The sequence below is a fragment of the Stenella coeruleoalba genome, assembly GCF_951394435.1.
Source record: "Stenella coeruleoalba genome assembly, chromosome: 3".
NCBI classification, from domain to species: Eukaryota; Metazoa; Chordata; class Mammalia; order Artiodactyla; family Delphinidae; genus Stenella; species Stenella coeruleoalba.
In genome coordinates, this window is record NC_137148.1 from 65,594,593 (window position 1) to 65,609,654 (window position 15,062).

The window sequence follows — 15,062 nt, forward strand, 5'->3', positions numbered from 1 at the left end:
AACAAATGTGTAAACTAAGAAAAATGTCTTGGTAAGTGCCACCAACCCAGCTATTCCCACAGGCACTCAAAAAGCCTCAGCTACAAAACTACTGCGGACGAGTTGAGTATTTGGAGACGTTAGCTAGGATAGCCTCAGTCAGCAGATAGCATTTGGATCAATAATCACTCCAAAAATAATCACTCCAAACGCAGTCAAAGGCTTCTTACTGTTTATATTAGATTTATTTGTGTATTCGCACACTTACTCTTGCCACTAAAATAGCAAGTCTTTTGTTCAAAGTAGAAAACTGCCATTATTTTATTTATTTCATGCCTTCATGATTAATACATTGTCCTCCTTCTATGGCACCACTAAGAAACTTGGTATGTTCTTTTCTGGCAAATTCTTGAAGATAAAAATTCAATAAAGACAGAAATGTTAAATTTCTTGAAATCAATTTGGACCATTTTTCAGTTTTTTTCTCTATAATTCCTCATTTTTCTTGCTTTTTAAAAAAACATGACACAAAGCTTAGACTCAGAAGAATTTTATTTTCAAATTCCAAAATTTAATTAGAAAACCTTACTTATTAAACAGTAACTGGATATCAGTTTAGAACCATTTTCCCCCAAAGGGCTGGCAGTATACGTGGGAGTCTTTGAAATTTTCTGGCACATCAAACACCTAACACCTTTAGCCTTTCCTTTCAGGGGAAGAACTTGCCCATAGAACTGTTTCACTACAGTTTTATTAAGCAACTAGTGACAAATAATATTTTTATATCAACCCAGGGAGATAATCTAAATACCTTGAATTATTGGCTCACTGTTCTGAAAATGTTAAATATATATTGCCCTCATGTTTTAAAATGTATCCTAAGAAACAGACTTGCCTGGTCATTGCAGTGGACAATCTCTAGAGTGTGGGCCCCATTCACAGAAGTAACTGATATAATTGTCTGATATCTAAGTTATTGGTAACCTCCACCAGTAGCATACAAATGAACTTATTTACAAAACAGAAATGGACTCACAGACATAGAAAACAAACATGGTTACCAAAGGGGATGGGGCGGGGGGAGATAAATTAGGGGTTTGGGATTAACATATACACAGTACTATATATAAGAGAGGTAGACAACAAGGACCTACTATATAGCACAGGGAACTCTACTCGGTATCTTGTAATAACCTATAATGGAAAAGAATCTGAAAAAGAATAGATAGATAGATGTGTATAACTGAATCACTTTGCTGTACACTTGAAACGAACACAACATTGTAAATTAAGTATACCTCAGTTTTAAAACTGTAATTATAAAGAAGAAAGCCAAACCTTCACTTTATGTTACTGGATTAGACACCACACAATCATGTGCAATAGACACAATCTGTTCCTGCCACTAGCTCCAGAAATAAAAATGACTGTGTCTTCATGTTATCACATATAATGTATGTTAATTCCATCAATGTGATTTGAGTCCTGATTTCTAGTCTGCCTTAGTATAAGAAAAAAAATGAAAAAAAAAATTGTGTTGACCAGACTTCTTTTCAGGGAAGACACTGAAATTCTTCAGAAAAAACTTTCATAGACTCTTGGGATTAAAGGTACAAGTAAGGCTGCTCTTCAAACTGTTCTGCAAGACCAAGTGGAAGAATTTCCTGGTTATATCAGAGTGGTATGGACAGGAGTGGAAATTAAAGGAAAACGGAAGAAGAGGAGAAAAAAGAGTGCTAACAAAAGTCTGTCACTCCACAGTGAGACCCCATTCACCTAATATCTTCCATAAAGTTACAGAACCCCAAGCTGCTTCAGTTCATGTAGATGAATCAGTAAATTTATTCACTTTTTAACTTAGTTATTAAAACAGGTGACAGGAGGGCAGCTGGGACTGCAGGTTTTAACAGAGAAGTGAAGTAGACAAAGAAAGAGGAGATAAACTTTAAATCAAATTTTACTAATACCCCAAGGGGAAAATAGGCCCCAAATGGAGTATGGGTTGCATACGGTTTTTCCAGACCTTTCCAAACACTGCACATTGAACTTCCCAAGCACAATAAATAGTCTCATACTGTATATAGAAAACTATCTCCTGAAGGACACTGCCGTTTGCCCTAGTCTCATATGAACTTCTTTACTGAATATTCCTATATCATATAGACTTAACTTTTATGCCTATAATCCTGATATTCTTCAGTTAGATTACAGCAGAGTTATGGACAAATAGAGGTATTTCAGGTGTCCTTTTACACACAGATTTCAAAATAATGTACATCTTTCAAAATGTTTAGAATTTATCATGAATTACATATTTTCAAAGTATGAAGGTGAAGTAAATTAAAAATTCTCTTTATGCTATTACCATGTGGAAATCCCCACATAGGGGCTGATAAAGAGAAATGCTTGTCACCGTTTTTGAATGATATGGGGAAATTAGTCTTGAATAATGCAGATTATTCAGGGTAGTTGGGAATGTTTCTTTGGCATAGAGTATGATCACCCTGCTGTTAAAGAGATTGGAAGAAGCATCAAAGAGTAGCTGGCATGAGATATGGAACTTGAATGACAGGACTATAACAGGCAGAAATGAGAAGATATCATTTAGAAAGAGGGAAGACATGGGGACAAGAAATCAGATGTGTTTGGGGGAAGAGCCTACAGTCCCATTCATCTGTAGGGTGAGGTTCAGGAGTCAGCCTTGGGAGCCAGCTCTTGGCAGGAGTGTCAGTGTTCTCGTGATTGGACAGTGGTCAGCTCCTTCATTGAGCTTTTTATGAAGCAGGCGTTGACAAGAGGAAAGCAGAAAGGAAGAAGTTGGAAGATGCTAAGTGTTGACTACAGCTGGCAAATGGGTGTGATTGGGCTCAAAATTATTAATGTATGACTGTTGCCAGCCTTTCCCATCCACCAACTGGCTCAAGAGGAGTCTTGCTTTTCTATGCCATTTCTTCCCTTTCTCCAGCCACCTAGGAGGCCCTTGTCTTGTCAGTTTCATTCTGTAGGTTCTCACAATCAAGAATGGAAAATAGACAAAAGAGCACATAATCAGAGAGCAGAAGAAGGCCTGTGCTATTGTTATTGGAATATAAAGGAATACAGCAATCTTCAGGAAAACCCCATACACAAGCTGAAAACAGCTTTCTTTTTCTTTTTCTTGTTTTTTTTAAATCCAAAGCAAAGTTAGATAATAAGAACCAGAAGTTTAAGGAATATCCTCTGCAGGGGGTAGCTCAGCACCATTGTAATTTGGACATAAATATAAATTATATTCATTGGTTAGTGGGATCAGGGCTATTATGGTAGGCATAAATAACAGACTGGGGAGATTTTGCTTAATTAGACAAAGACTACGGAGACATTGAGGGCTCCTGAACAAGGTGGTGATGTGATTAGTATTCTTCTTTAGGAAGAATTATCTAACAGCTTTATCCACATAAATGAGAGAGGAAAAAAATTGAAGACAAGTAAAATCAGATAGACTTTGCAATATGCCAGGTTAAAGGGAGTGAGGAACTAAAAGGGGAGAGTGAGGACAGAGAAGAGAAGATGGCAAGGTATTTGGAAAGCAAGCTCAACAGTACCATTATGAGAGGAAAAGGAAAAGAGATGACAATTTCAAGTTTGAGGCCACAGAAATTGAGGGAATAGAAGTGCCATTAAGAAAAGTGAGGCTACCGGAAGGAAAAGCTGACTTCAGGGCAGACACCATTAGGTCAATTTTACATACATTGTTTTTTATGTACATCTGGGTGAGAATGTCCCGTGGACAAATGGAAATGTAAGCTCCAAGAGGAAAGGCCTGTGTCTGTCTTGCTCCCTTTGCCCCATGGTATCTCTGAAGCCCAGCATATAACAGGTGATCAATAAACACTGCTGAATAAATGAAGAATGGCTGAAAGTCTACCCAATACTCTGAGTTCTTATGATACATGATTACAGTTTTTCATGCTTGTTTCTCTTTATTTATAGATTCTGCTTTATACACATGCATCTTAGATCTCCATTTCTGAGTGCCCTCAACCCTTGTTTGTTGAATTAATGTTAGTAGATGCTCTTTAGTCGTAGTTTATGTACAACCCCATTTACAATTCTCATCTGCTTTTAGCATATTCAAATAAGATAAAATTCACTAAATGCCATATTAATATAAATAGAGAAATATACATATCCCTAATACTTAGTTTAAGGAAAGAGCAACACATATAAGTAACTACAAGTATAACTACGTAAATAACCATCAGCATTTCAACATTTGGTTATTCTGTTTGGTTAAGAGCCTACTTGAAGTTGTCAGATATTACATTTCCTTTCAACTACAAAGAGCCTGAAAAAGACTGTTGGGCAACAACCTGGAAAAGATTATTTAAAAGGTAAATATGGGTCCTGGTCGAAGATGGCAGCGGCAGCTGGAGCCCAGGTTTCTGGGCTGCTAGGTCGTTCCCGGCTGTCGAGCCAGCCTATGTCGAGTGGTGCCCACAGTGGCACCCACAGCGAGGAGGGCTCAGATCGCCTGTGGAAGGCCCTCACCTTCTTCGTGGTGCTCCCCGGGGTGGGAGTGAGCATGCTGAATGTCTTCCTGAAGTCGCACCACGGAGAGGAGGAGAGACCCGAGTTCGTCGCCTACCCCTATATCCGCATCAGGTCCAAGCCCTTTCCCTGGGGAGATGGTAACCATACACTTTCCATAACCCTCATGTGAATCCGCTTCCAATTGGCTATGAAGACGAACAAAGAGAACCTGGACCACTACCCAGTGAAGACCACAGCACTGGTTTGAACCATTACTCTGCACACATGGACCAGAAAATTGTACGGGACCTTAAGCTCACCTCCTTGTATCCAGTGATGACCATTATACTGATCTTCCATCCCTTTGCTTATAGCAGGAGATGGCTTAAATAAATAACTTAGTCACGAGCTGAAAAAGAAAAAAAAAAAAAAAAGGTAAATATGTTTTAATTTCATGAATGGCTGGAGATTCCCTATACTCAGCAGTAACATATGACTCACATTTGTCCATGGCACAAACTTGTAGAGTAAATACAGATCACAAAACTGACTGTCTCACAAGGCTCCTGTGATACAAACTTTTCCCAAGGTCCTCTCTCTCCTGCTGCAGTGTGTGAGGGCCTCCATAAGGAACATGGTGTTTCTATTTCAGAAAAACTGCTCATCCCATATTCTATTTTAAAAGATTTGACAATGTATGAGCAGTGTATATATTTATATTGAAAAGGTCTCTTTGGTCATTATGGATGATTCACTGGAGATGTTCCTCATAAGCATGGTTTAATAGTAAAATATAAATTCAAAATTTTAATCTGCAGTGATTCGCCCTACCCCTTGGACTGAGATGGCTTCATGAAAGTTAGGGGTTTTTTTTTAAAGGCAAACCTTGAAAACAACATCTGGTGTTGAGTTCAGAAATTAGAACCAGATATGCTTCCTTATCCATATTTCGGTTCACATGAGTAGGCTGCCAGAATGGTGAAAGGGAAAAGGTTTGCTAATTTAATTTTTGTCTTGTTTTTAAAGAAATAATAGAAATATTTTTATGCTCAAAGTAGTTATGGGTCTTTTTAAGTATACAGAACATCCCTGAATATACATAAAGAAATATTAGAATTAATATAAATTTTAGGTAATAGTTAGCATTGTAACAATTCACATTCAAAGGATTCGCCAAGGGTTTCCTCTAAGTAACAAGAGCTAGACAGTACAAAGGCCTCATAGATTGCTTTTAAAACCAGTTTTCCAAATAATTTATGGTATATGTGTTCCCCAAGAAAACTGAGACAGCTAATAACTATTTGATTCAGCTATATTTCGAGCATTAGTATACATCCCATTCAGAATGCCAACATGAAAGAGCAACTAGAATTTTTGTTTTCTAAAACTTCAACAATAACTAAAGGTATGCACAGAAATGTTGGGGATGGTGATTAATAGAATTCTAATTTGGTGTTTATAATTTACCAAGCACTACAGAGCCTATTTTATTTTGCATTTATAATAAGCTTAAAGTAAACCAAGCATAAATTGTTATTTCCATTTAACAGATGTTAAAATTGAAATCTTCAAACATAATGTGTTACATAGTTACTTTCGTAGATCCAGTAAGTACTAGAACCTAGATCGTCTGTATCTTAGAGCTTTTTCTATTATTTCATAATAGCTTTCTGCATGATGATAATCCAACAAACTGTATCCCTTATTGGCTGGTATTTGAAACCTAGGTTTTAACTGCACTCAATTCTAGAAAAATCAATCTGAGCGAAACATCAGCATTAAAAAACAGACATACTAACATTGCACTTGGAATATCTGTGTGGTAAGGAATCCATTAGATCCGGAACTCATTACTTTGACAGGATATCTCTATTAAAGAATTGTTCTAATTGACTTTGTAAGTATGATTTTTATCTTCTACTTTTTTCAATTGTTTTACATGTAAGTTTCTCCATAATCTTTCCATTTCAAGCAATTCTACATCATGAAAATATGTCCTTTGTTCATCCAAGTGTAGAAAGGGTATAACATTGTCTAATGCATTTGCTACATCAATAAGATTTATTTTCCTTTTTTGGTGGGGTGGGGGTGAAAAGGCATCTTTTAAATTCTGCTCTACATCTTACAAATGAGAAAATTGAAATGGAATGTTTCCCTTTTTTAAAATAGGTTTTTCTTGGTGGCATAGCCCTTTGGCTATTCTGTTGAGGTCAAAGTCTTATTCCAGCACTAGATTATCGGGTTTCCCAAAATGAGCATGAACCCTGGAACATTTTGCCTTTTTCTTACTCCCTCCCCAAATAATGGATAGTCAATCCGTCTCTTTATATGTGATTAATAGCAACAACAACAACAATAATAGATGTCTTTCATTATAAAATTTAGTGTTTCCAGGTGTGGAAAAACAGTAAGAAGGGATGAGAAAATTACAAAATAATAATGATAATGCATACTTTTTTTGTACTTTACAGTTAATACAATTTGGCTGACTCCTCAAAATCTATGATGTAGACAGTGAAATTTTTATTCTCTCCATGCTCAAGAGATAAGTAGGGGCTCAGAGAAGATAAATAAGGTGTGCAAGTTGATATGCTCGGTAAATGGCAGAGGTGGATTAAGAATCCAAGCAGCTCTGCTCTGCTACTGATTTGCAGTGTTTATGCTACCAAGTTCTCTAATTCTGAAGCTACATTCACTTTGAATAGCCAGATGAGACAAGTGCAGACCGGTCTGAAATTCAGGAGCTCTGAATTCCTGTCTCCACACCATTTGGCCTGATTTAGTATTCTCAAGTAGCATGACATCACAGTTAAGTGCATGGGCTCCAGAGGCACCCAGACCTGGCCTTACATCCCCATTCCTCCACTTAGCATCTCAAGGAAGCTTCACAAGTTAGTTTCTCCAAGATTTGATTTCCTCATCTGTAAAACAAAAATTGTTATGAAACTTAAATATAAGAAATGTAAAAGTCTTGGCCACAATAAGTATTGGATAAATCATTGCTACTAGCCCTTCACTTTATGCTGATTTCTCTTTTCCCATTAATACATGTATTTCTTGGAGGAAAGAAAGTGAAAACCCATATAGGTTTCATCACACACAAAATGCTGACCACACACAGAGAGCCCTCCCCCAGGCACTTACGTTCTACCTTGGACACCTTGGAAGTATTGCAAAGGTTCTTGAATCCAGATGTACAAGAATAATTTCTTTGAACTGAATAAGTAGTATGTCTTACAGAGCTATGTGACTCTATTTCTTTTATCTCTAGGGTTTTGATCTCATAATAAATAAACTGAAAATTTACTAAAAAGGTTTATTGAATTCCAGTATAGATTTTCTTGATCAACAGATGGTTAGAGTATTACCATAATTGTAGATGGGGTAGGAAAGCATTGCTTTGTGAAAATATCTGACATTATTCAAAAGGGATGGGAATCAATGTTAGCTTTCAAACCTCAATCAGCATGAATTCATAAGTATTTCTAAAATCAGATGGTACAATTTGATACTGATTCCTAGAGGCGAGAGGATTCCTTTTAATTTATGGCTTGGATTCATTTCCTTGAATGTATCCCAACGACTAAAAAAAGATCATGTTTGATGAAATAATCATAGTTAACAATGAATGCCCTGTTTTTTCCTTGTCTCCTTTTAATTCTGTTACCGTTCCAAAAATGTAGGATTGGAATACAGTAGTAATAAATGTAAAGGTGAGAAACTCAATTATAATTCCAAGGGACTCATTCAAAGACACCCCAAAATCTTTACACAAATATTAGATGTTGATAACTGCATGAATATACTTATGTACATAAATTCAGAGTATTTCTGTATCATTTACCATGTTCTCAGTCACAAGTAATAGGAAGCTCAAAATGGATTAAACATTAAGGAAACTATTGGCTTTCATAGCTGGAAATTCAGAGGTAAGGTGAACTTTGGAGGAGGCATTATCCAGTGGTTCTGGTTGGGCTCTCTGACAGTTTTCTCAGCTCTGTCCCACTCCTCAGGATGGAGCAGAATAGTTTCAGAAGATAAAAACACCACAACAGCAAATGACCACAGCCAAGAGAAGAAAAAAGTAGCTTTCAGTACTCTCTCATAAAAGAGAGAGAACTTCTTTCTGAATCCCCCAGCAAATTCCCCCTCAAATGTGTTTGGTTGAAATTGAGTTGCATGCTCATTTTTGTTCCAGTGTTTGAGGTGGTAGAGTGATGGAATTATGGCCACTCAAGGTCAACTTTCCCTGAGGTACTTGGCTGCGTAATAAAAGGGTAATGAATGAAACAAAACTGAGATTCTCTTGGGTAGGAATAAATGGAGAATATGTACCTCTACATAGGCAACGATCAGTGTCTTCTGCCTCTTTCAATATCTACCCATTCATTTTTCTAAGAGGTATTAACTGAGATAGTTAACAATATCTACCCATTCATTTTTCTAAGAGGTATTAACTGAGATAGTTAAGATCCTGAAACACAAATACTCCTTCTGATATACTCTTGGAAGAAAAGTACAAATATTTTAAGTATTAAATAAATTGGCTTGAGCTATGAAATTCTTATATTGCTGGCAAGCAACCATGTCACAAGTCATGGACAAGATTAAACTTTAAGTTTAATGGCTGGGATAAATCCAAGTATAAGAAAGGAGCACTCTGCAAATATGTTTCATGCTCATACAATGGTGCATATCACCTCTTAAAAATGTAAACCAGAAGATTTCATGCAAACTAGCATTAAAGAGGAAAAACACATTTTCTCATAGAAAGCCCTCAGCTTTGGGATAGGCATTCAGGAGTGGGATGGTATTAAGATTCATATAATGCCAGATGCTACTATGATCCACAAATTAATTTTAACCAGTGATCTGTCCAGAACCCAGTAACAAAAATACTTCCCTGGAAATGAGATTTTACTTACAAAAAGAGTTATATGTGACTGTTAATGTTTACCACGATTTTTAAAAATGAAAAATGAAGATTTTCAGAGGTCTAATGAAGCCAAGAGGAAAATAAAGACTTTCTGGAAATGGTATTTTGGATAGTGTTGACTGTGTCAAAGTAGGAAATATTTTTTTTATTTTAGAATTTCTTTTTATTCATGCCCTATAATTGTTCTTAAAGCACTTACAAATCTCTTCCCCAAATAATTTTGGGCTTTTCTTTATATATATATATATTTTTTTTAATGTGACTTTATTTGGAAATAGGGTCTTTTAATTTATTTAATTTATTTATTTTTGGCTGCATTGGGTCTTCGTTGCTGCACTCAGGCTTTCTCTAGTTGTGGCGAGCAGGGGCTACTCTTCCTTGCCGTGCACGGATTTCTCATTGCAGTGGCTTCTCTCGTTGCGGAGCATGGGCTCTAGGCGCACGGGCTTCAGTAGATGTGGTGCTTGGGCTCAGTAGTTGTGGTTCACGGGCTCTAGAGCTCAGGCTCAGTAGTTGTGGCACACATGCTTAGTTGCTCCGCAGCATGTGGGACCTTCCCAGACCAGGGCTCAAATCTGTGTCACCTGCATTGGCAGGCGGATTCTTAACCACTGCACCACCAGAGAAGCCCTGGGCTTTTCTTTAAAACTAATTTAACTTTGAAAAATTATTGTTTATATTAATTGATTAAGTATTTATAAAACGGGTACTATACCCAGAAAGAATTAAAATGCATAGTCCTGCCCTCAAGAATTTAAAATCTGTTTGAGGACATCAATCCAAAAATATAAGAAACAATTAATAAACAAGAAATGATAGCATTTAATTGACCACTAAATTGTGAATCAAGGCATAGTCATATAGAAAAGACCAGACGAGGAAAATCATGTACTTCAGAGAAATTACAGAAGCCTTATTAACATCATACTAACATCTATTGAATACTCACCATGTATCAGATATGTTTAATAACATATCATTTAATCCCACTACAACCCTATACATTCCAATCATTAGCATCAATATTTTACAGACAAAGAAATTGAGGCTTAGAGAGATTAACTTGCCCAAGTTGAAAATTTAGTAAAAAGCAGAATTGGGAATTGAGCCCATATAGTCAAATCCTACCATGTGGTTACTTAGTTACTAAGGTATTCTGCCTCCATGGAATATGACAAACTTGGTGAGCACTTTCAAGACTTAGAGGTCCTTCTAAATCAAGGAGGATAGAGAGAGGTATTTTAGGAAGGAGGACCAATACCAATGAAGGCATAGTTGCCGGAGTGTCCATGGTATATATTAGGGCCCTTAAAAGAAACTGCACAGACTGAGTCTAAAGTTTGAACCAAGTCAAAGAGAAGAAAAGATTGGACAAATTCAGTGGAGTTGGGTTACAGAGATTAACAGAGGCATTGATGAGTTTTACAAAACAATTTCTCAATATAAATTAACCGTTTGAAGGAATTCCCTGGTGGCGCAGTGATTAAGAATCCGCCTGCCAATGCAGGGGACACGGGTCCAAGCCCTGGTCCAGGAAGATCCCACATGCCGCAGAGCAACTAAGCCCATGCGCCACAACTACTGAGCCTGAGCGCCACATCTCCTGAAGCCCACGTGCCTAGAGCCCGTGCTCCACAACAAGAGACGCCACTGCAATGAGAAGCCCGCACACCGCAACGAAGAGTAGCCCCCGCTCGCGCAACTAGAGAAAGCCCACACACAGCAACGAAGACCCAATGCAGCCAAAAATATAAATAAATAAATAAATTTATAAATAAAAAATAACTTTTGAACTCTTTCCTCCCCTCTCTTTCTCTTCCTCAGCTGCATCTTCAAATTCCAAAAGACTTGAAATGAATCACCAGAGACCACCCAACATCTTTCAGACATTTAGATTAAACTCAAAAGCATAGAAGTGTTCATAATAGCTAAAAGGTTAATACTTTTCAAATCCTGGGTCAGCCTACCCCAGGGAGAAAGCAAGAGACATCCTGGTGACCTGGAAAGCCCCCAGGCCCCCAGGTGACCTTCCAGGGAGCTCCTCCACATTCCACATATTTTTCAGTCTAGCCTTGCCTTGTCAGTTCGAAATGGAATGCAGGCTCACACCGTGTCAGGGCGGAGGGTCTCCTAAACTGAAATGGAAATAGCTCTAAAACTGGAATAGCTTATACCTGTGTGTTTATAAATACGTGGTTAATCTCTGGGATAAAAACTGGCCATTGTGATTGCCTCAGGGAAAAATAGCTGGATGGTTGGGGAACATTCAAGGAGAAGAGACTTGCTTTCCTTCTCTCTACCAACACCTTGGACTTTTTCAATTTTGAAGGCTATACATGTTTATGCAATATGTCTATTGCAAATGAATTAACTTTTTAGTGGCCTTTTTGCCTGTCTCACAATGCATTCAAAGCACCATTGCCAGCCAAATTCCCAAAAGCACAGTTCCCATCACATCCTGCTCCTATCCCAAACCTTCAGTGCATGCCCATTACTAATAATAACTAACTCACAAGGTTCACAAGAATTGATTTACTGACATCTTTTATGTTTCACACCACATTTTGAAGTAGGTTATGCCTCATATGACAAGTAGTAAAATGGCATGTAGTGAATTTAAAAGATTTGTTCAGGGTTACACAGCTAACCGGTAAATGCTGCTGAGACTTGAGCTTTTAATACATGCCACTTTCTGTGATATCATGCAGCCTCTCACATACAGCATAATCAGATCAAACCTCTTTAGCCTACCATTGATTTCTAACCTTCCTTGGAAGTTTTCTCACGCAAATCCCCAACACCTATCCTTTGCTCCAGGTAAACTAGTACTTAAACACTGGTTCCCCAAATAACTCTTCTATCACTGTATCTTTTCTCATGTTCTCTCTTTCCCCTTAGAATGTCTCCCCACTTCATTTGTCACTGAAAATCTTCCAGTTAACCACAAATGGTCCCCCTTAATGAACCTTTCCCAGATTCCCCCAGTTTTCAATTATTCTCTTCTCAATACTTTATTATATCTCCCACAAAACTACGTTAGTCTTAAATTGTAGTTGAATTGGTGTTTGTCTTAACCTCACTACAAAACTGTAAACGTTGAGAACAAAGATCATTGCTATCCACGTTCGTTTTTCCAAATATCTAGGAAACTATTTTCACTTATTAGAGGCTCAGAAACATTTGTTGAATTCAGTTTGATAACTGATTTTTCTGGAACACCAGGGGTGCGTTGTAAGATGAACCAAACTTTGGAGAGAACCTAGAAACTGATTTTACAGTAAGGATCACAAACTGGTAGTTTGTGACACTCTGAAAGACATGTGTGTTGTTAGCACAGGGTTTGTTTCTTTGGGGGTTTAATTTTTAATTTGAATTATTTGCCAGCATTTAAAATCAGAAGATCTCATGTAAAAATCTAAATTTCTAGCTTTTCTTGAAAATGGGAAAATCTAGCAACACTGAGCCTGCCCTACCACATGACAAAATTGGCTACAGTTGGTAAAACCTGCCCGTTTTCAGTAAGATGCAGGCTGTCTGGTGTGCCACAGCCCACCATTCATGGTTGTCTCACACCGAGGGGGCTATACTGATTTGTGATACCTGTTGGATGCTATACATTTACGTTTGCAATTCCTACCAGAAATGTTGATCCTTTTTCCTTCAGAAAAAAGTCCCTAAGTCTCATTACCTCTACCCAGAGCTCTACACCTATTTCAACAATGGCCTTGTGAAAGCAATGTTCTCAACCGTCTTTGAAAAAGTAGCTTGCCCTCCTCATGTACGAAAACCTCAAGGAGAAGTTAAGTCAGTTGTTGCATTCAGGTGTATTAATGGAAATACAGAGAAATTCTATATACAGAAAGAAAACTGTCGTTTGAACTACAGGATGTCACACTGAGACATTGCCAGGGAAGCTATTTACTAGTGTCCCACAATCGGGGGGAGCAGAATACAATGCAGGTGACGGAATCCCATAGCAAGAAGGGATCTAAAGAAAGGCAATCCAGTGCTTTATTTTTATGATATTCCTACCAAATTGATTTTTTATATCTTCAGCTGTCTGATGAGGGCAAGCCCATTTAAATTTTCACAATTTGTACTTCATAAGCATTCTTTTTTGCATGTAAGGAAAAGATGATTTATTGTAACTTTCCCCCATTAGTCCTTCAGCTTCCCTCTGGGGTAACAATAATCACATCTGACAAACTTTTTTCATATTTAAAGACAATGATCATAGTTTCCTCAAAGTCTTCCATTCTTCAGGTGAAACACATTTGGTTTCTGGTTAGTAAGACTCTCTTCACCCTCTGGTTATTTCTTCTCTGGTTCATTATATTCCATCAAAATTCTTGGCACCCCAAACTGGCCAGAACATTACAGGTATTTTCTGGTCCAACAGAGCATAGCAGAGAATACTGAATCACTTTGTTACAATAACTTTATTTATGCAGTCTTGAAGTTTAATTAGTTGTTTTGGCAGCTACAAATCTCTGTTGACTCACATGTGGTTGCAGTCGACTGGAACCGAGTTGCACCACCAAGTTCTGTTAAAGCTCATCTTCACCATCGTGTGCTTCCACAATTAGCCTTCTGGACTTCATATTTATCCCCATTAAATCTCATCATGTCTATATTGGCCCATTATTCCAACCTCTCAAGGTTTTCTTGGATTTGATTCTAGAACTCTCTCTCCTTGATTTCTTTTTTGTTTTAAACATCTTTATTGGAGTATAATTGCTTTACAGTGGCGTGTTAGTTTTTGCTCTACAACAAAATGAATCAGTTATATATATATACATATGTTTCCATATCTCTTCCCTCTTGCATCTCCCTCCCTCCCACCCTCCCTATCCCACCCTTCTAGGTGGTCAAAAAGCACCGAGCTGATCTCCCTGTGCTATGCCACTGCTTCACACTAGCTATCTACCTTATGTTTGGTAGTGTATATATGTCCATGCCTCTCTCTCGCTTTGTCACAGCTTGCCCTTCCCCCTCCCCATATCCTCAAGTCCATTCTCTAGTAGGTCTCTGTCTTTATTCCTGTCTTACCCCTAGGTTCTTCATGACATTTTTTTCCCCTTAAATTCCATATATATGCGTTAGCATTCGGTATTTGTCTCTCTCTTTCTGACTTACTTCACTCTGTATGACAGACTCTAGGTCTATCCACCTCATTACAAATAGCTCAATTTCGCTTCTTTTTATGGCTGAATAATATTCCATTGTATATATGTGCCACATCTTCTTTATCCATTCATCAGATGATGGACACTTAGGTTGTTTCCATCTACAGGCTATTGTAAATAGAGCTGCAATGAACATTTTGGTACATGACTCTTCTTGAATTAGGGTTTTCTCAGGGTATATGCCCAGTAGTGGGATTGCTGGGTCATATGGTAGTTCTATTTGTAGTTTTTTAAGGAACCTCCATACTGTTCTCTGCGGTGGCTGTATCAATTTACATTCCCACCAACAGTGCAAGAGGGTTCCCTTTTCTCCACACCCTCTCCAAAATTTATTGTTTGCAGATTTTTTGATGATGGCCATTCTGACTCGTGTGAGATGATATCTCATTGTAGTTTTGATTTGCATTTCTCTAATGATTAGTGATGTTGAGCATTCTTTCATGTGTTTG

At 37.7% G+C, this 15,062-nt stretch overlaps 1 protein-coding gene across 1 annotated transcript; it reads left to right on the forward strand.

The window, feature by feature from the left end:
• Positions 1–4,375: 4,375 nt before the first annotated feature.
• Positions 4,376–4,681, forward strand: LOC307184250 (cytochrome c oxidase subunit 6A1, mitochondrial-like; the record flags this gene model as incomplete). Its single annotated transcript, XM_079917573.1, has 1 exon — positions 4,376–4,681. One exon carries the CDS (start codon positions 4,376–4,378, stop codon positions 4,679–4,681), a length of 306 nt encoding a protein of 101 aa, XP_079773699.1.
• Between the last annotated feature and the right edge of the window lie 10,381 nt (positions 4,682–15,062).